The sequence below is a fragment of the Papio anubis genome, chromosome 1 (assembly GCF_008728515.1).
Source record: "Papio anubis isolate 15944 chromosome 1, Panubis1.0, whole genome shotgun sequence".
In the NCBI taxonomy this organism is placed as follows: domain Eukaryota; kingdom Metazoa; phylum Chordata; class Mammalia; order Primates; family Cercopithecidae; genus Papio; species Papio anubis.
This window is the reverse complement of record NC_044976.1, coordinates 45,285,441-45,306,256: the sequence shown is the minus strand read 5'-3', so window position 1 is coordinate 45,306,256 and position 20,816 is coordinate 45,285,441. Positions and strand designations below refer to the sequence as shown.

Sequence of the window (20,816 nt, the reverse complement as noted above, 5' to 3'; positions counted from 1 at the left end):
CTCTTGCTGGATCTGAGCACAGCTGTCCCCCATTTTTAGCCCAGGTCCCTGAATGCCATAGACAGACCTTCTTTTTACTAAGATGTGACATCTTTTTCTGCTTCTCTGACAGGACTTCTCCCGAAATTGGTGGCTGTAGGCAGAGCCTCCCTCCCTGTCCCCTGACCTCCCAAATCACTGGGCTACTTTAGCCCTGCTCTGAGAGGAGGCAGGAAAGGAGCAGCCTGGACAGTCAGTGCTTGACTGGAGTCAGAGGGAGAGGGTTGGGACAGAAGAGTGGGCTGGGAACTTCCGGCACAGGATGTTCACCTAGTATCAGGTGGCACACGAGGGCTTGTGCTGGCCATGATCAGAGAACAAAGGACAGTGGGGGCTCAGAATTCTGGTTGGTCAGCCATGGAGAGGTGCTCTAACCATAGGATCCCACAGGGCATGAATGAGTGACCAAAAAGTGACCCTGCTCAATCCACACAATGGGCAAGACTCAGGGTGAGTGCACATCTGTGCACATTCCATGACAACATATAGACACACTCAGGCACAGCGACACCTGTATGTGCCCACTGCACACTCCACATTCAACCCACACGCATGCCCAGGATCACAGGAGGCAGCAGAGTGTGCTTAGAGAACCGGAAGAATTAAATGGAATCCATCTTTGGTGCCCACCAGTCCCCAGCCTCCTATCTCCGTCCCACAGGGAGCCTGTCGATCGCTTCTCACACCAAAGCTCTTAGCTCCTTTTCACACTGACACACACTCTCAGAGAGTGTCAGTACTCATGATGAAGGCTTGGTCAAAGAGGCCAGAATCAGAGGCCTCAGCTCAAGCTCCTCCCAGATGAGTGTCTTACAGGTTCCTTGCCTTCACACAGAAGTGGGAAAATGGTCCCCTCCCATCCAGCCTCCCAGGCCTTCTCAAGGCCTGATTTAAGCTGATTCAAGTGGGGGAGAAGGGTTCCTTTCCTCCAGGAAGCCCCCCTCTAATGCCACTTGGCCACCTTCCCCAGCTGAACCCTGGATGCCTGGAGCACCACGTGACTGTGAGACACAGACACTGACAACGGCAGGGGTGCCACAGAGACACATCTCAGGAGGAGCGGAAGACACACCAGTGATACCATACCCCATATTTCTTGACTTCAGTGATGGTTACAAGAGAGTTTGCTTCAGAATTATTTATTATTTTGTACAGTCTTCGTTTAGGCAATTTTTTCTTATGTCTGTTATATTCGAAATACACACATACAAAGTTAAACAAAGAAACACATCTCAGTGAAGGGGCAATCCCCTAAGCCATTCTTCTATTCAGTGGTATCCAGTCATAACCACGAATCTCAGGGCAAAACTTTCCTTGTGTTCACTATGAGTCTCTCTAAGGTTGGAATGTAAGTTTCTGCTGCATTTTTTTTTTTTTTTTTTTTTGAGACGGAGTCTCGCTGTGTCGCCCAGGCTGGAGTGCGGTGGCGCAATTCGGCTCACTGCAAGCTCCGCCTCCCGGGTTCACGCCATTCTCCCGCCTCAGCCTCCGAGTAGCTGGGACTACAGGCGCCCGCCACCTCGCCCGGCTAGTTTTTTGTATTTTTTAGTAGAGACGGGGTTTCACCATGTTAGCCAGGATGGTCTCGATCTCCTGACCTCGTGATCCACCCGCCTCGGCCTCCCAAAGTGCTGGGATTACAGGCTTGAGCCACCGCGCCCGGCCTCTGCTGCATTTTTAAGTTTGCCAATTACAGGAGATAAATGAAGTTTCTTGAACCAAATAGGTGCTCACCAAATGTTTGTTGAATAAATGAATGATAAACATTTATAGACACACATCTGTACACAGCACTGTCCTCTAGGAGCTGTCTATGGTAATGCCTAGTCCCCTTCTAAACTACAAGCCTTCTGAAGGCAGGGTGCCCCAACTCCTCTACATCCAGCCCGGGGAGGGTGGTGCCCAGGGAGAGGTCACAGCCTGAGCCATCCGGAGCCCCATTCTCATCAGAGCTACTTCCCAGACCCAGGGCCCAGTGGCTTCAGGTGGAGGTGGATGCCATTCTTGGAGCGCAGGACAAGCTGGAGCATCTTGATGGGCAGCCGTGAGGGGTCCAGAGAGAACTCAAAGTGGAGCAAGCACATGGCTGTAACCACCTTCATCTCACTCATGGCAAACTGCTGCCCGATGCAGTTCCTGTAGCAAGCAGCACAAAGAGTCATTGTGCAATGGAGCGTCCAGAGTGACGGCATTCAGTGCTCTTAGCAGCCAACAAAAGTCAATTACTGTTTTTGGATGAATAACTTGCTGATAGATTGGTTGACCTGGGCTTATGAAACAAACCTTGAGAGCATGGTGAGGGTCCCAGACTAGGTAGATTCACATAGTGGGGGTCTGGAATAGGGGTCTCTCTTGGAATGACTCACCTATCCCACCTACTTCCCAGGGACAGGAATAAGATAATTGCAAGAAGGCTCCTGCATTAGAATCACCACAAACCCAGCATGATTCCCCCTTATTCAGCGTACCTTCTAATAGTGCCTCCCCTGTGATGTCATCCACCCTCTCCTCCCCAGTCCTGAGGGCCTGGGATACTGGGTCTCTCCATACCTGGGCCCAGCAGAGAAGGGCATAAAGGAAAAGGGATGGCGTTTGGACGCATTCTCAGTGGAAAAGCGCAGAGGGTCAAAGACCTGAGGAGACAGGCCTTGCTTAAACACTCACCAGGTTCTGGCAGACGGTGACCCTCCCAGTCCCCCACTCTGTCTGATCTCCCAGCCCATGGAAAGGGTACCTCAGGGTCGGGCCATACAGCACTGTTCCTATGGAGGGCATAGATGTGCATAGAGATCAGGCTTCCTGTGGGCAGAACAGAGGTTGGTGACCAGGTAGTCCTAGGAAGCCAGGCCTACCTCCACATAAGGTCAGAGTTCCCCTAGTGCCCCCTGGGGTGCCAGCCCCTGCTGACCACTGCCAGTGACAGAGAGTTCATGACCACACTCGACTCATCACAGTACTTTGATGATTATCATGCCCAGTTCCTGTAACCCCAGCACTGGGTGCAGCACCTGACAGACATTTGTGAAATGAATAAAGGGAGAATGAACCCCTCCATCATGAGGTAGAACAGGAAGGAACTATTAAACCTTTTCAGCTGACTGACTCTTGGGAAATTATTATTCATAATATTACACTGCCAACAGTAACAGCTATCATTCACCAGGTGCTTACTAGGAACCAGGTACAGGCTTAACACTCTTTATGAAGCTACCACATACAGTTGTGCAGGTTGTACACTGCACAGCATCATAGTCTATGTGAGTGATGCTCTCTAGTGATCTTCAGGGCATGATCTGCATGGTGGTACATGGCAGCCTTGGTGGACATTGTCTCTTTAATCCTGACAGCAGCCTTGAAACATAGATACTCTTCTCATCCCCCATTTTACAGAAGTGGAAATGGAGGCTCAGAGGTAGAAGAATTGATCAATATGTTGTGGGACTGGGATTGAGACCCAGGGCTCTCTGAACGCAAAGCCTGAGCTCTTCCCCAAAAGTGCAAAGATTTGACTAAAGGCACAGAGGGTGCCAGAGGAGCATGCAGAGGACTCCATTTCCACCCCCAAATCCACCCATCCCACCTGCAGGTAGAGACCGGCCATCCACAAAGGTGACAGGCTTGCTGAGCTGGCAGTACACCTGGGGCACAGGTGGGTAGAGGCGGAAGCTCTCCTTGATGCACATGGTCAGATAAGTCATTTTGCCCAGATCATCCCTGCCAGCAACACAACCAGAACATTCTGGGAATGGGAAGCAACAGGATTTGGGAAGAAAGCAGACTCCAGCCCCAGTTTTCCCTCACCACCACCACACACTCAAGAGTCAGGGCCACAGGGTTCCAAGTGCCCAGGCCAGGCCTGACATGGTGTGGACACTCAGATCTAAGGGATCTGGTTCCACTTTTCTGCATCCCTTTCTCATCTTCACTGGTAGGAGAAGAAGGTACAGGACCCTAGAGATGAATGTGCACACAGCCATCAAAGACAAGGTCACCTCTGCAACTCTCAGGACCCCCATAGATGCCTACAAAGGATAGTTCTTTAGGTTCCAACTTGATTTCCCCTACTGAGCAGAATGAAAGAAACCGGGGCTGATACACATTGGTTGAATGAATCAACCAAAGTTCATGCATTGTTTAATGAGGTGAGTGTGTGTGTGTGCCTTTTCCCTTTGGCCACCAGGAAGCTCAGGCCCAGATATGACATCCAACTATAACTACTGGGCAATATTTTATTACAGAGTTCCCAAACTCCACACTGGCTCTTATTTTTCATTTGCATTTTATTATTTTATTGAATAAATGTCCTCTAAGTTGCTTCAAGCTCTAGATGGAATCACGTGAAAATAAAATAAATATTCTAATCCCTGCCTCGGGTTGTGTTCACATTGTTACCCAGCCTACAATGCCTAGCTCTCTCTCTTTGCCTGAATTTTAACCCTCCTTAGAAAGTCAATTTAAGCGTCACTCCTTCCCTCTGCCCTCAGCCTTGAGACCACGCGATCCTGTAATTTTCTCTCGCTGTTTGGTTATGTGAATTTGTCTCTCACAAAACCCCACGGGCAGCAACTTGGCTTCTCTTTCTCTTCCATTCTGCAGCCCTGATAGCACCTGGCATGTGCCTGGATACCCTGTGAGGGGGAATTCTCACATATGACCAACAGAAATGGTAATGAAGCTTCATACTCCAGGTCCCAGACCCTGGAGTTAAAGGTCAGTCCCCCTCAAGTGGATCTAAAGTTCCCCTACCGGCTCAGCATTTTCTGTACCCCTGCTGTGTGCCTAGCCCCTGCTGGAGGCTGCTCAGGAGCCCAGAGAGAAAGGCAGGGTGTCTGACCACAAGCAAAGGCCTGAGGGGAGCAGACAGCAAGCAAGGTTGGAGGAGCTTCTGAGAGACTCCTAGAGCTCACGCTGCAAAGAGAGGTCAAGGTCAATCCTGAAGTGTTCAGGAGTTCAGTCTTGGGCCAAGAAACAGGGGAAAACAATGGAAAGTTTTTAAGTGATGAAGTTTGGGGAAGTCTTTTCTCCTTCACCAGCAGGAGAGATAAGGCATCTGGAAGCTGAGTATTGCCATCCAAAGGCAAGTAGCAAGGGACTGGCTCTCCTAGCTGTCCCAACTCTGTTCACCCCTACATTTCCACCTCTTTCTCTCCCAGCTCTCCCTACTCTATCCAGGAACCCAGAAGGGTAATCAGGTTCTACCTTCAGAAGAAGTTAGCACACAAAATAGCAGCCTCTTGTTGACAACTTTCTCTATGTAACACATCTGAAAAGGCTCCATTTTGGGAGAATGGGCTCAGGGGTGTGTCTGTGCCCAGCCACCCCCCACCCCCCACCCCCCGCTGTCACAAATTGTATGACACTGGGGGAAACAGGACAGCCGCCGCCACCTCACCTGATTTCCAGGATGGTTCAGGACAGGATGGGCACCGCCCTTCCCAAGGGCTGAGCAGGATAAACTGGGCCCACCCTCAGACTCACTCACCACTGGAAGGAGTCCTGGTCCCCCAGGATCTCACGGACCTCCTCTCTACAACGATGCTGGTGCTCAGGGTACAGGGCCATGCAGTAGAGAAACCAGGAGATACCACTGGTGGTGGTGTCATGGCCTCCAAACATAAATGTGTCCACCTCAGCCCGGAGGTCTGCATCTGACAGCTTGCTGTCATCTTCATCCTGGGTTAGGGAAGGCATAATAGGACAGCTCGCAGTATTGGAGATGGGTAACAAGAAGAACTCATAGCAGTGGTTGTCAAATGAAGGTCTCAGGGAGGGAGTGAAAGCTCCTTTTCAGAGGGTGGATTAGGACCTTCCCCCAGATTCCCATCTTCCTTCAAAGCTCAGCCTGGATGCCTCCTCCTCCACAAAGCCCTCCCTAATCGCTCTGGCCAAATGACTTGTGCCTTGTCCAGCCCTGACTGTTAGTTCTGCTCACTGGGCATGCAGAACACCACCTGCCAGAGGAAGACATTTTGGTCAACATCTACCTACTATCTCCCCTGCTGGACTGTAAGCATCTGGAGGGCAGGGCCAGGTCTTTCCCATCTCTGCATCCTAGCACAGGAACTGACCCAGAGTCAGAGCTCAGTGAGTTTCTAGAGTTGATGAATAAAGAACTTACAGAATGAATGAATGAATGAATGAATGAATGAATGAATGAAGTCTAAGATTCTAGGATTCTACAAGGCCAACATTTTGGGGGATCTTAGAAGTCTAGAAATGTCATCCAGTCACTACCACATGACCTAGGCTCCCAACTCCACAGCTCAGGCACACACACCCTACACCTGCCCACCTCTGAACCTTTGCTAATATGTTTCCTGGGACGAGGAACAGGTTATATTTGCCGAGTAAAGAGGGGGAAATGCTTAAGAGCTCCTTCTGCTGTCCTGGGAGGATGGTCTGAAGACCTCTCTGGGACCAGTCCTCAGGCGGTGAGGAATCATGTACTCACCTGGGCACCCAGGAGAATATCCAGGAAGTCCAGGTGCCTCCGGTTCTGGATCTTCTTCCGCACCTTCTCATCCTGAAGGGCTGCCTTCCGCTCCCTGATGACCTGGTCTGAACCGGAAGCACAGAGCGTCACTGCCTGGGAAGCCATCTTGTGTCCAAAGGGCAACTGGGGTCCTATAATAGGAGGGGGCAGAGAGGGGCCAGGAGGAGGAACCCAGGCTTCCTAGGGGTGAGCCTTGTTGGAAAGGCCCACCTGTATGGTCATGGGCCACCTGGCAGGCCCGCAGGAAGCGGCGGCCATGTGGGGTGAGCCAGTAGATGAAGTCATTATGGTAGTGGAAGGACACAAGGCGCTGCTGCATCAACAGAGTGAGATCGCTGACTGCAAGGTAGTAGCTGCTGTCCCTGCCAAGCAGAGGGTAGGAGGAAGGATTGGCTTGGACACTGGCCCAGGAGCAGAGCCAGAGAAACTCCATTCCAGAAATCTAGCCCCAACCACAGAGCATCCTGCCCTTCCTCTCCTGCCCTTAAGCCTCCTCGCTAAAGCCCGATGTTTCTCCCCACCATGAGTAAGTCCTGGCTCCCCGCAAGCTAACGCTCCCTGGGGCAGGACACTATCTCTTCTCAGGTCAGGGCCCAGGACCCCTGCCAACTCTCCCCTGTAAGCTGGCTTTGGAGACAGTGTGGTCAGCCCCGAGGTGGCCCCTGACCTGTGGCCCAGGCCGGTGTCTCCTCTTCCAAAGGTGCACTTCATGAGCGTGTTCAGCGCCATGTGGCCCACATCGCAGAAGATGTCAAAGGACTTACCCTCCTGAGCCTTCTCTTCCCACTTGTCCTGGAGTCCAGGGATAGGAGGCAATGTGGGGGTCAATTGGACTGGATGCCACAAGCTTCACTCCAGGACCCATAGCCTATCCTCCACCACCAAGCCCCCTTCACCCACTCCCAGTCCCTGCCCTGCCCTCCATCCTGCTGGAATATCAGGGTAGGGTAGGTAGCAATTTGGCAGCCTCTGGGCTACAGGCTCAGAGGGCAGGACCAGGAGGCAGATCTTGCACCGCACACAGATGTTTTCTCCCAGTCAGGGTAGCTTATAAGGGAGTAGGACGGCTGAGAGGTGGTGAGCTCCCCAGCACAGTGTGTGTGTAAGTAATCCTGGAGAGGAGTTTCCTATAAGGGGAAAGACTAGCCTGGATAACCTGGGGATTATCCAGCCCTGAGACTCTGAGCCCGACCTCTGACATCCCTCTTAGAGATGAGTTGTATTGACAGAATTTTGGGCAGTTGTGGTAGACAGAAAGTGAGGAGACACTTTTTAGGTGTGAAAGCCTTTCCCTATACTCTCAAATAAAGGCAGTCCTCAAACCTGCTATGCTAGGAGTCTTAGTAAGTTCTCACAGAGACCCTTTGGCCTGGGAGGAAAGAGGGCTGGGTCTCCTGATGGAGACCAGGACCGGGCTGCCAGGACACTCAGAGATTCAGTACCTACTCAGTGGCAGCATGTGGCACATGTCAGCAATGCAGGGATTTGGCACTGCTGTTGCAGGCAGAACAGGTCTTGGGGCTCAGCTATTCTCCCCACCGCAGAGCACCACCTGCTCTCCCCAGGACAAAATCATGGTGGAGAGGGGCTAGCCCAGCAGCCAACAGCCTCCATTGCTCTGGCACAGGGAGCTCACCAGCATGACACGTGTGGACTCAGCGAACAGAGCCACATAGGGCTTCAGCACATCATAATGAAAGCCAGGTGTGAGCAGCTTGCGGTGCTGGAACCACTTGGGCCCCTCAAGAACTAGCAGGCCTCTCCCTGGGGAAGAGATAGGAGAGAGAGGGCTGGTCAGTCCAGGAGATACCGCCCCACCCGGGGCAGCCTGGGGCTAAGCACATCCTACCCGATTCCATCCCTGAGCCTGGAACCCTCCAAGGATGGGCCACTAAGCGACCCAGTATTGCCCTCCACGCTCTCACCCTAGGCTACCAGGGCCTCAGGACACAGGTGGCAGCAGTTCTTGGCTGAGTGAGCTCCTTCCTTAGGACAGGATGACTCAGCTTCTGCCTCTCAGCTGCACCCAAAAGTCCTGGGTCCAGGAACTTGTGTCAGATGACATTGCCAGATATGAGACAAAGGACATACATCCCCCTGGGGACGGTCAAGTGGGGGGAGCCTGCTGAGCCTTGACTGTCAGCTGCTGAGACTCGCCACAGCTTCAGGACTTGGGGAATGGCCCACTGTGTTCGTGCTTCATGGCCTCAGGTGGGAGCCTTCCTACCCCACCCCAACACACCCAGCAATGGAAATGCATTCCTGCCTCCAAAACCACCTCTTCATTTTCCTGATCCTTTTCTGTCTGCCTTCTAATTTTATCCTCCCATTGATAACTGAAGAGTGTTAGAAGCAAAAAGACTTCCCAGTGGTACTCGGTGAGTAAATAGGATTGGGAATGTGTTCTCCCTCTTGGCCCTGCCCTTTCTCAGCTCCCAGGAAAACACTGAAGACCCCATAGGATCATGAGTAAAAGAGGAGCTTTGGAGAAGCATATGGTGGCTAAAGAACACTCAGTGGGTTTAACTTGACTACCTCTGAAAAGAAAAAAGTAAAATAAAATAAAATAAAATACTCAATGACTCCCACCTACTCTCGACATCAAATCACCTCCTCATCCTGGCAGTCAAGGCTGACCTGTCCTCCCTGCCCAGCCTCATCTCCCAGCTGGGCTCTACCTTGCAGCCACCCCGACAGCCTCACAGCCTCTGGTGACCAGCCGTGGTCCTACCACCACACCATTTCCTCAGACCCTTGCCCTGGCCAGCACCACCTATTTAAATCTCCTTTCGGATCAACTCTAGTGCCACCTCCTTCAGGAAACTGTTCTTCACACTTACACATTCTCCAGAGCCTTTGCCCTGTCTAGAGAAGGCAGACCCTGCCAGAGAAGATGCCTTGGCTCCACAGCTGGGGGTTCTCCTGCTCCTCCCCTGTCTCCCCACTGAGAGCTGAGCTTAGGATGGGTACCCGGGAACTAGGCCATCTGGGATAACCAATTGAGCAGGACAGGGCAGGATCCTAGTCACCATGGGTCTGAGGTGGGCATGGCAAGGAAGGCAGGTGCTCACTCACCAATCCACTGGAGGAAGAAGTCATACACATCAGGGGCCTTAGGGTCTGCAGGAGGAGACAATCAGGTCAAGCAGGGACCCGGGGTTCCTAGAGAAGGCTTGTTTATGAGTAGGGTGGGCACCTCAGCCGCCCAGACTTAGTACACAGGCCCAGGCCTCCTCCTCACATGGTGCCCTGAGCCCTTTGTTCTCAGGAAGCCCCACCCTCTCCTGAGAGTCCCATCCTCTCTCCTCACCCCCACGGCTGTACACAGCTTTGGCATAGTCGGGCTCATAGATGTTCAGGAAGCCAATGAACTGTCCGAACCAGAGTGGGTGGGCATACGGGAACTGGTGGGCCCAGGACACCACTTTGTCCAGGCTCCCGGTCTGCTGGATCTGAAATGATGACAGAAGGTCAAGGTTACTCAGGAACACATTGTCTCTAGCCAGACCCCAAGTTCCTGGGAGGGCAGGGGAGAAGGCTGCTCAGGCAGGCCCTGGTTGCTTCCTTACCTCTCCTGCACTCCCTTCCCCTAAACATTCCTAGGCCTAGTGCCCTCTCCAGCCCTATAACCACTGCTCTAAGTCCAAGTCACCTTCTTCTCACACCGGGGTTAGCTCAACATCCCCAAACTAGCCAACCTGCTTCCACTTGGCACCTGCCACCAACTCTCCACTGCACTGCAGCCAGAAAGTGCTTTCTTCTCCACATTAAAGCTCTTTCATTATAAAGGTAATATTTGTTCATTGTGCAATAGAGAAATAGCCTCAATTCCACCCCTGCCGCATCTTTCAACACATTTTTATTAAGGGCCTACATGTACAGGTCTCTGTTCTCAACATCTCAGAGGAATGAGACAGACAAGTTCTGCCCTTTCATTCTATGGAGAAGACAGACAATAGACAAGTAGACAATTAAGTAAAATAATCACAGACAATAGTGATTGCTGAGAATAAAAACAGTGCTATGAGAGACACTAACAGGGAGGGCCTGCTTCGATAGGGTGATCTTGGAAGGCTTCTTGTTGGAGACAACATTTAAGGTGAAACTTGAAGGATGGTGAGGCTCTGGCTGTGTGAAGCATAAAGGAAAAGCATTCTGGGTGAGAAAACAGCAAGCACAAAAGTGCTGGAGTGGGAAAGACCACGGTGTCTTCCAGGAGGTGTCCCATGGTGGGACAGTCACCTTGGATGAGCTTGAATGGGTCATCCAGAGGTTGGTACATGTCCTTTGGAGGTTTTATAGCCACATATACTCACCCAGAGGTGTTTTAAGTAAACAAAGTTATATAATAAATATTTTTGCAAAACCAGCCTTTTTTCATTAAGCATATCTTGTCCTTCTTTCCAGGCTAGTGCACTTAACTGTCATTAATATTTTTAACAGTCGTGTAGTATTTCACTATAGGGATGTAATGTATTTAACTATTTTTCCTCATTTAGTGGGAGTCTTTCAAAGATACACTTAACACTCCTAGTGGTCTGCCCAGGGGCCTTAGGAAAGGTCCAAGCTCTGGAGTTTGTAAGGAGGCATAGTAAGACTAATCTTTATTAAGCACTTGTTGCGTGCCAGACCTTGTTTAAGCTACTTACATTTTGACCTGATTGAATCCTCACAATTCCAAGTGGTCCCATTTTAGGGAAGAGGAGCGAGCCTGAGGAATAGAGATGTTAGGTTACAATCCCATAAAGTTCCTGTTGAGGCCTGAGCCTGTGCTGGGCGTGCTTTTTCTCTCTAAAATTCTCTCTCACAATTGCCACCTACTCGTTTATGGTATCCACACAAATTAGGAAGGGAAAAATATCCAAACCTTAATAATTTGGACATTTTTCCCCTCCTAATCTCATTTTGAAATGTGATCTCCAATGTTGGAAGTGGGGCCTCGTGGGAGGTGTTTGCATCGTAGGGGTGGATCCCTCATGAATGGCTCTGGGGCCATTCTGGCAGGATTGAGTGAGTTCTCTTGGCTCCCATGATAACTGTTTGTTAAAAAGAGTCTGGCACCTCTCTCTCTCTCTCTCTCCCCTTTCCTCCTCTCTTGTCATGTGATGCCTGCTCCTTGTCATGAATAGCAGTTTCCTAAAGCCCTCACCAGAAGCAGACACTGACCATGCCTCCTGTACAGCCTGTGGAACTGTGAGCCAAATAAACCTTTTACCCAGTCTCAGGTATTCATTTATAGCAACACAAAGGACTAAGACATCCATGTTGTATCTTCCAGGGAATAGTCTTAAAGAAGGACATAGGCATCTGATAATGTAGCCCTGAGGGATCCTTTCTGGCCCAAGCCACTATCTCCAAGGGCTCATGGGATTGGGCCTATTTTGGCCTCCAGCCACCCGTCTGTGCCTTCTCTAGGGCTCTTCCCCTCCTAGGCCCTCTGTGGAGTCGTGTGTAATCATCCCATAGATCCCTTCCCTCACTGCCTCTGAACTCGGAATCCTGAGTTCAACCCAACAGGACTGTAAGAGTTTTCACTGCCCTTGAGTACACAATGTCAAAAAGAACACAAAGTGATAAAAATCATCTCTACACACAGGTAAGAGGAAACCTGGTATCCCTGCCTCCTTCTTGGCTGGTACCCCTGGAAGTGCTCCTTTCCCCAGTGTCTCTCTTATTTTTCCATCTGCCCTGCTGGGTTTTCCTCGCCAACTTCCTGGTCATCTGACCATTCCCCTTCTCTCCATCCCTACCAGGTCCAGAAAGCCCAATTGGATGGGTCAAAGAAAGGCTTACATCACAAAAAAGCCAGACTCATAGGATCTCAGGGTCGGAAGGAGCCTTTGGCTGATCTGGTTCATCCGAGCCTCACTCCCCTCCTTATCAGTTATGCTTGTGCACCTCTGCACAAGACCCTGGTCTCATACTGACCACATTCACAGCCTGTGCCCTGATCAAGGTCACAGCCAGCTTGTCACAGCCTCCTTGTGCCCGACTTTCTCCTAGCTCTTTAGATTTATTTAAGAAATAAATAAGCCCAAGCCATGGCCAAGCTTTTAAATAAAGCTAGAGAACTAGAAGCACCTGCCAGGCACCTGCCTTGATTACCCCAGGAGCCTGGTAAGAGGGAGGACAGCTCCCAGCACCTGGTCCCACTATTGCAGCTGCAGCCCCTCAAGAGGGCTGAGGCGTCTTCCCTGTGGGGTACACGTGGCTGCCTGGACAGTTCCTCTGGATTACACAACTGGATGCGAACAGGAAGAGAACAGGGCATGAAGATAATTCACTGATCCCAGCTCCCCAGCCTCACCTCCCACCCTCACATTGGCACTCCTTGTTGACCTCACCAGAAATAAATCACAGGAAGGATTGGGAAGAGCAAGCATATGTCACCACTCTCCTCTCTGCTTCCCAAGAGTCTAAAGTAAGCTTTGCTCCAAGAATCAGATGGGAAAGGGATTTCAACATTGCCTAGTGGAACCCTGACCTCTTTTTATAGGTGGAAACGTGCAGTACAAAGACCAAAGGGAATTATCTTCACGGCCTGTTCTCTTCCTGTCCCAGACCTCCCAGCCCTGTAAGTGTCCCAGCTCAGGATTACACAACTGGATTACCCATCCAGTGTGAGTTAAGGGAGACCAGGGATCCTGGCTTAGGCTCTTTCTGCAGCCCTTGTTAGCAAGCCTGCTCAAGCCATCAGCCAGTTGACCTGAAGCTCAGTGGGCCAGTGTCCAAGAAACAAGCTACCCTTGACCAGTGTGTTGCAGCTGCAGTGCCCCAGGGGGCTGCTTCAGAACAAAAATAAGTCGGCTCACAAAATGGGGATAAGAGTTTCGAAAAACCAAAGATGACGGAGGAGAAAGACGAAGAGGTTTCCTTTTCGGCAGCATGTCATTGTTCCCTCAAGGCAGGTCATGTCAGTCTCGGATTCCCAGCACACAGGGTGCCTGCCCAGCACCTACACCTGGTAAGAATCCCTGCCCAAGTGCTCAAACATCTCTAGTGACAGGCAACTTCTTTTCAAAACACCCCAACCATCTTTGGACAGTCTTAATTCTTCAAAAGGCGTCTTCGTCGCTAAAGAGAAAGCCACCTGCCCATAGCCTTCCCCATGGGTCTCCCTCTGGGACCACACAGGCTCCCACTGCCCAGGGAAGTCCTGCAGGGATTGGGAGTGGGGAGCTAGAACCCCCTAGTTCTGCTCTCCTCCAGGATGGACACCCTTAGGTGCCCTTTGGTGCCCTGGTCTCGGCTGTCTCCCTACTATGGTCCCTCTCCCCACACCCAAGATTACCAGGGCTCCATGTGTGCATGAGTCCAAGCCACTGCCAAGTTTTTAAATAAAGCTAAAGAGCTAGAAGCCAAGAAAAACCAACCAAAAGGGAGTAGAAGTAGCATCTCTGAAATAACTATAAAAATCAGTGGGAAAAGCAGACTCAACGTACACAAACTCACTGGGGATTCAGCCGTGAGGTTGAACAGAGCCATGGAGAGCCTGAAAAGAGGGGATCAAATGCAAAATGCCCCAGGGAGCAGGGAACATTCCTCCCATGCTGGTGACAAACATGACTTCATCCTCCATCCTCCCTTTCAAAGACAAATGAACGATTACACATGTACATGTGAACAGATAACATACAGAAAGAACCCCTAGCTCAATAGAAGGAGCAAAGGACTTTGGGTGAGATCAGTGTGGTCACCAGGACTCTCTAGCCACCATGCCTTGGCTAGGAAGTGATGATGGACTTTGTCCAAAGTCACACAACTAGCATCATGCCCTAGTCTTTAGATTCCAAAGCCTGTGCTCTGCCCCCAACACCCTCCCTGTCTTCAGCATCCAAAGATGAACTCCAGACTCAGGAGCACCCAATCAGGTGAGAGGAGGAATGCAGGAAAGCATCCAAACAACTAAAAAGGCAGGAGGGCAGGGACCCAAGAAATGCCCAAGAGTCCAAGAGGATGCAGTCATCTGTTGTCAGTCTGCATGGGCAGCTTTGCTGCCCAGAGTTGGGTCCCCCCGAGAGATTCATCCACTCTTCCAACACATGGGCATTGAGCCAGAGACAGTGCTAGTTTCTGGGGTTATAGCGGTGAGCAAGACAAAGCCCTGCCCCACCAGCATACATTCCAAGTGGGGAGAAAGAAAATAAACAAGAATCAAATACGCCAAGAGTAGGATTTCAGGTAGTGATAACTCCCGAAAGAAAAAAAGCAGAGTAAGGGGCAGGGCTGCCACTATGGATGGGAGTGGGCTAGGAAGGCCTCTCTAAGGTGACATTTCAGCAAAGAGCAGCAGAAATGCCTTCTGGAAAGCCCCATGGCATCAGCCACAATCTGCTTCTCAAAAACTTTTCTTTCAACTGGCCGCTCTACCTCCCCCCTCCTCACTCCTGGCAGATCACCTTTGCTCTACTTCCCAGAGAAAATAGAACCCATCAGATAAGAAAACCCAAAAAGTCAGCTGGCAGACCTGAAGGACCACTCCACCTGCGCCCAGCCTCTCTGTTGACTTCTGTTTCAGGAGAGGAGCATGCAGGGCCTGTCCAAGACCAGTCCCTCTGGATTCCGACCCTCCCCACAAGGTACCTCACCTATCAATCAGCCCCTCTCTCTCAAATCACAGACCTCATCTCTGTAGGCTCCCTCCCATCCTCATTCAAAACTTGTTCAAGTCTCTCACTTTAAAAAAAAAAAAAGAAAAGAAAGAAGGAAAACAAAACCAAACCTCCCTTGGTTCAGTTTCCTCCTCCAGCTAACACCGTATTTCCTCATCCCTTCATAATCTAACTTCTCTAAAGAACTGTGACTACTGTTTCCAATTCCTTGCGACAGCCCCACCTCTCCTATGCTGCTCTTGCTAAGGAATCCAGCACCCTCCCCGGTGCTGAGCCCAGATGACTCCCATCTCTCCTGCGTGTCTCCTGGATGCCCTCCCCTCTCTCCCAGTGGCCCCCCTGGGCAGCTCCTCACTCACTGTTTGTTCCTCCAGATCCAGTCCTTGGCCTCTTCCCTTGTTGCATCTTCTCCCTGAAAGCTCTCACCTGCTTCTGTGGTTTCCTGTGCCATCTACCTACCAACAATTTCTCAGTTGACAGCTCTTTCCAGTTTACCTGTCTCCTGAGGTCCAGAATCATAATCAACCCCCCGGAACTCTCTGCATGACACCCTCCAGATTCCTCAGACCCAGCATTTCCAAACCCACGTTCACACACATCTTCGTACACGTTTGTCCCCAAAATCTGCCTCTCCTACTGAACCTGGGGATGGAACCATCACCCACCCCAAAACTAGCCAGGAATACGGAATGTCGTTTTCTCCATTGTTTATATCAATTTGAAGAGGGATGTCCTGTGGAGGCAGCCCCTCCCCTCTGCAGGCCCACCAAGTGATTTTTACCTTGAAATTAGCAAACCAGAGTGAAAAGAGCCAGATGTAGCAGGTCATGGGAGGAGACTCTGTCACAGAGTTCTCCAAATCTAGTACTCAAGGATTCCATACCCAGGCACTGACAGGGCTGCCCGCCACTGAGCCTCCTCTTCCTGGGTCTCAGATGCCCACATTTTAAAATTGAGACAAAAAATGCATTCCTCCTGTTTACAGTCCAGTCTTATGGCTCTCTTTTGATGAGTTTTGCCAGATTCTTCTCTGATCCAGCTGTGTTGATGCCTCCAATTAACAGAGCTCCAAGGGCAATCCTTCTTTCCTTCTCCTGCTACATGGAGGGGCCCTCGCTGACCCTCACATCTGGCTACGGTGGAGGTCTCGATGCCTCTCTCTCCTGTGCCCACCCATGCCAAGACCTGGCCTGCTCTACCTTCCACTTCCCTCCAGCCCACTGGCTCACTCCCCAACACAAGGTGGAGGCCTGGATCACCTCCACCCTAGCCTCCCTGCCTCCTATTTGCCCTCTGTCAGTCTGTTTACCACCCTGAAGCCAAAGTGATCTTTCTAAAACATAAGTCTAAGCTTGTCTCTCCTTTGCTTAAATTCCTTCCATCGTTCCCCATCATCCTCAGAATAAGGTAAAGCCTTTTGACCTGGCCTCAAGGATCTGTGTGACATCCCTGTCCACCTCCAGCCTCATCCTCTCCATTCTGTCCTCCCTGTCACCACTGCAGAACTGCTGAGCTACTAACACAGGTATGTCCTAGACCCCAAAAGACAATTTAATTTCCTAAACACACTGCTTTTTCCAGGCTGTGTGCCTTTCTGCACAGATAGCACCTTCTGCCTTTTCTTCTGCACTTCCTGCCACAGGTTTCTACCTCCAGATCTTTGAGGATGTGCCTCATCATCACCTCCCTGGACCTCCCTGACTCCCCACACTGAGAGGAGCCCTTCTCTAGGCCTAAGGGTTGGTAACACTTGTGCTGTGTTATTCATCTCTCCTACAGACCTAGTTCCTCTGAGGCAACCTCTTTGTCTTGATTCTTCATCCTCTGGCCTCAGCATAGGACCAGACCCAGAGTTGTTGATCAGACACTGCTGTTTGCTTAGGAAAGAGGGACCGTATCTGGCTCACAAAGACTGGGTTGATTTGAGAAGAAGGAAGGTGATGAAGAAAGCAAATGCCCCAGGGTGTTTTGTAGCAAGAATCCCTCCACAATGATTTAACACCTGACGTTTATCTGCCCAAAATGCCTATACTTTATCTCTTTCTAACCCCTTCTAACCCAGTAAGGTAAAAATGATTATCTCCACTTTGTTGACAGGGAAACAGAAGCACAGAGAGGTAAAGTGGCTTAGCTAACCAGGCACAGCAAAGGCCTGTGATCAATGTTTACTGAATGAAAATGAGCCACAGCCCTGTCTTCACTACACAGTACAAGGTCAAGGGCACTGTCACAGCAAACGGCATCGCTGGGAAAGAGGCCTCTGCAGTCTCAGAGAATCTCATTTCCTTGGTCTGGGAGCTGACATTCTACACACACACACACACACACACACACACACACACACACACACACCAGATTTGTTGGCTTCTTTCAAGGGTTCCAACCTCAGGCCAGCAATATAGCTGAGCACCTACTACATGCAAAGTCCTCCCTGGTTCCTAGACTGGAATGAGGGGGACCCTGGAAGAATAGGACATGTCCCCATCTCCAGAAGACACATTCTGAGAATTGAGGAGGATGACAGGTAGATGCTTCCAAGGCCTCCAGACTGTAATTGGAGACCAAGAAGGAGAAATTAATCCTGATGGACAGCTCTTCCCTGCCCCCAGTCCCTTTACCCACCAGTCTTCCTCCCCCTCCTACTCCCATCATTGCTGGGCCTAAGAATCAACTTTGCAGTAACCTTTTATGGACTCACAATGTTATGAATTAAAATGCAGAAGTCCTGGGCCCAGTCTTGACCTAACTCCTGAGCTACTAAACAGACGTAGACAAATACTTTGCACCCTCTGAACTTCAATGTCCTCGTTTTTACATTAGGGAAAATAATCCCCTCTCTGCCCTCCCCATTTCTCAAGTTCAGGTATGAATCCAAGGGAGAACAGAGGCGCCACACCCTGGAGGACTGCAGAAGTTGTGTTTGCAATGGTTCCCCAGGAAACCTTTGTAGTTCTCACAAGTAGTCACCCCTCCAGCCTTTGTTGCTCAACCTGTTGCCAAGGGAAGGCCCTTCAGACAGTTGTGTTAGAGCCAAGAAGCCAAAGCTAGGCTGTGTTCCAGGCCCTCTGCATACTCTCAAGGTGGGGGTGGGGGCCGTTGGGGGAAAGAAAACAGCCAGTTCTGACCTGGAGGTGAAGGTGCAAGGTCCCTGTCCTAAAGAAGCCCCTGGCTGAGGGCAAACACAATTTGACGCAGGCAGGTAGAAGTGGAAAGGGAACAAGAAGAAAGGGAGAAAGTTCTCTCTAAATACCTCTTGTACAGCTTTAGTGTCAGACCTCAACCTTCCCTTGGCCCTCCTGTGTACTTAGCAAACCCTCTCCCAAGCCTTCCTGGTCCCTGTGCTTCTCTTTTCCATCATGCTTTCTCCTCTGTGGATACTCTCCCTACTCTCCAACATTCACTACTGGTTCATTCAGTGATGCCTACACTACACTAGGCTTTATGCTGAACCCTGAGGGTACAGGGATGAATCAGATCAGATCTCCATCCTCCAGAAGCCACAGCCTAGTGGGGAAGATGAACAGGCAAACAGAAGACAACAACCCAACAGGACAAGTGCTGAGACAAAAAGAATGGGGCTAAGGCAGAATCCTGGGGAGGAACCTCACCCAGCTCTGGAGCAAGGCTCTGGTGTCTGTTTTCCCCTCAGACTATAAGCTCTTTGAACCCCAGGCCTGGGTCTGATTCATCTCTCTGACCTACCCTTTCCTTTCCTGGATGTCTTCCGGATGCATGTTACAGGGTTATCTGTCAGGGCAAGAATAAGCCTAGAGGTCAAGCTCATTTCTAGTGTCAATCAAGGAAGAGAAGCAGTGCCCCCTGCCCAGACTGAGAATGAGGAAAGTGGGTTCAGGAGGTAGAAGAAGGGACTTGCCTCACTCTGAGCCTCAATCTCTGGCATCTCAGCCGGGTGCAGTGGCTCACGCCTATAACCCCAGCACCTTGGGAGGCCGAGGCAGGTGGATCACTTGAGGTCAGGAGTTTGAGACCAGCCTGCCCAACATAGTGAAACCCCATCTCTACAAAGTGAAAACATTAGCCAGGTGTGGTGGCACATGCCTATGGTCCCAGCTACTTGGGAGGCTGAGGCACGAGAATTGCTTGAACCTGGGAGGCAGAGGTTGCAGTGAGCCAAGATTGCGCCATTGCACCTCAGCCTGGGAGACACAGCAAAACTCCCCATCTCAAAAAAAAAAATAAAAAAGAAAGAAAGAAAGAAAAGTCTCTGGCATCTCTACCTGGGTTCCCCAAGCTGGCTGCAGATCAAAACACTAACACTTAGACAGGTTTTTAAATGTAAACTCCTAGCTCCAATCTGACAAATTAGAATCTCCAGGGATTGGAGGTCCAGGAATCCAATTCCCTGCCCTGTGTCTAATTAGAAACCTCTGGTCTAGATCCCCATGACAGTAGGAAACTAAGAGGTCTTCCTAAGAGCAGAGGCTAAGGTAGTTTTCACCCTGGAGTAATAGGAGTTACTCAGTTCCTGGAGTAACAGGAAGATGAACCATGATCTGAACCTGGGAAGGTATCACGGCTCCTGAGCCACCCATAGGCATGGCCGGGAGAGCCCTGCCTTTGGGGACACTAACCACCTAGACACTCGGTGAAGCCTGTCATGTGGTGGTACTCATCTTCATGCTCACTCTCATTTCCTGCCTTATAAATGGAAATCTTTACACTACACACAACAACGCGGATGCTGACTGAGCTTTCAACGGATTGCCTACTTCTATGGACTATTCAGAGGTTTTGGATTTCTGCCATTGCCTTTCTGTCACTGCTGAGCCTTTAGCAGAACCTGGTCCAAACTTCGGGCCTCAGAATGAAGAGAAGGCGTCTGTGGCATGCTTGAGCCCTGACTTGGAAGTTGCCCCCACTTCTGAAGTCAGCTTAAAAGGCTGGAGTGAAGGAGAAATTCCAGTGGGAAAGCTGAATGGAAGCCATGGATCCCAGGACATCATCCCCCTGCCCAAGTTTGAAGTCTCTCTCCACAGCACCCTAGGAATTAGACCTGATTCTCTGAAAGAAGGGAGGATGTTTTCTTTCTCCCCAACCCCCGACCTCCACATACCTCCAGGGCATGTCCAAAGAGCCAGTGAGTTGGAGGCCCTGGGAAGTTGCCCATAGCCTTAGCCAACCTCTGCCTCCGCAGCAGCAGGCGGATGAGCTTGAGAAAGCCTAAGACCAAGATCAGCCCAGAAGCCCACAGGCCCAAGCAGGAGAGTCTCAGGGAGAGGAAGCTGGGCACCATGGCTGGAGCTCCAGTCACCCAGCCTTCGTTCGACTTGCCTCCAGCTGCTCCTGGTTTCCTTTATACTCTGGACCCATGCATCCTGTCAGCTCCCAGCCCCAGCCACTCCCTGAAGCCAGCAGCAGCCAAGACTGGGCTGAGTGCCATAAGGTGGAGACAGCAACCCCCAAAGCCACAAACAACAGAAGAGAGAGCCTAGTGGCCTTCTCCCAAAATTCAGCTAAAGAGAAACCTAATAGTGAACTCCAAAAAAAAGCAGACAATGGGCATCCCACCTTGATTCCTTAAAACAAACAGATGGCAATTCTTGGTGTAATCATCAGCATAATAACCACTGCCTTCTCATACAAGCATTGTGAATGTTTCAGGCACTTTTTACATACTATCTCATTTAACCCAAACAGCAAAGGAGGTCAGA

General features: G+C 50.7%; 1 protein-coding gene across 14 annotated transcripts; it reads right to left on the bottom strand.

Moving 5' to 3' along the window:
- Window positions 1-1,791: 1,791 nt before the first annotated feature.
- On the bottom strand, window positions 1,792-20,483 carry LOC101013375 (cytochrome P450 4B1). Of its 14 annotated transcripts, none has more exons than XM_009207946.2 (13): window positions 20,219-20,307; window positions 11,182-11,243; window positions 9,843-9,984; window positions 9,608-9,652; window positions 8,169-8,296; window positions 7,200-7,324; window positions 6,743-6,894; window positions 6,491-6,597; window positions 5,522-5,712; window positions 3,620-3,753; window positions 2,774-2,838; window positions 2,590-2,672; window positions 1,792-2,175 (listed from the first exon to the last, which is right to left on the bottom strand). In XM_009207946.2, exons 2-13 carry the CDS (start codon window positions 11,221-11,223, stop codon window positions 1,992-1,994), a joined length of 1,398 nt encoding a protein of 465 aa, XP_009206210.2. In that variant the 5' UTR covers window positions 11,224-11,243; window positions 20,219-20,307; the 3' UTR covers window positions 1,792-1,991. The 14 variants fall into 14 exon arrangements, with proteins under 14 accessions (XP_009206210.2, XP_009206164.2, XP_003891883.2 ...); XM_009207900.4 differs by lacking the exon at window positions 20,219-20,307 and adding an exon at window positions 15,504-19,126; XM_003891834.4 differs by lacking the exon at window positions 11,182-11,243 and having other exon boundaries at window positions 20,219-20,483.
- Window positions 20,484-20,816: the final 333 nt, after the last annotated feature.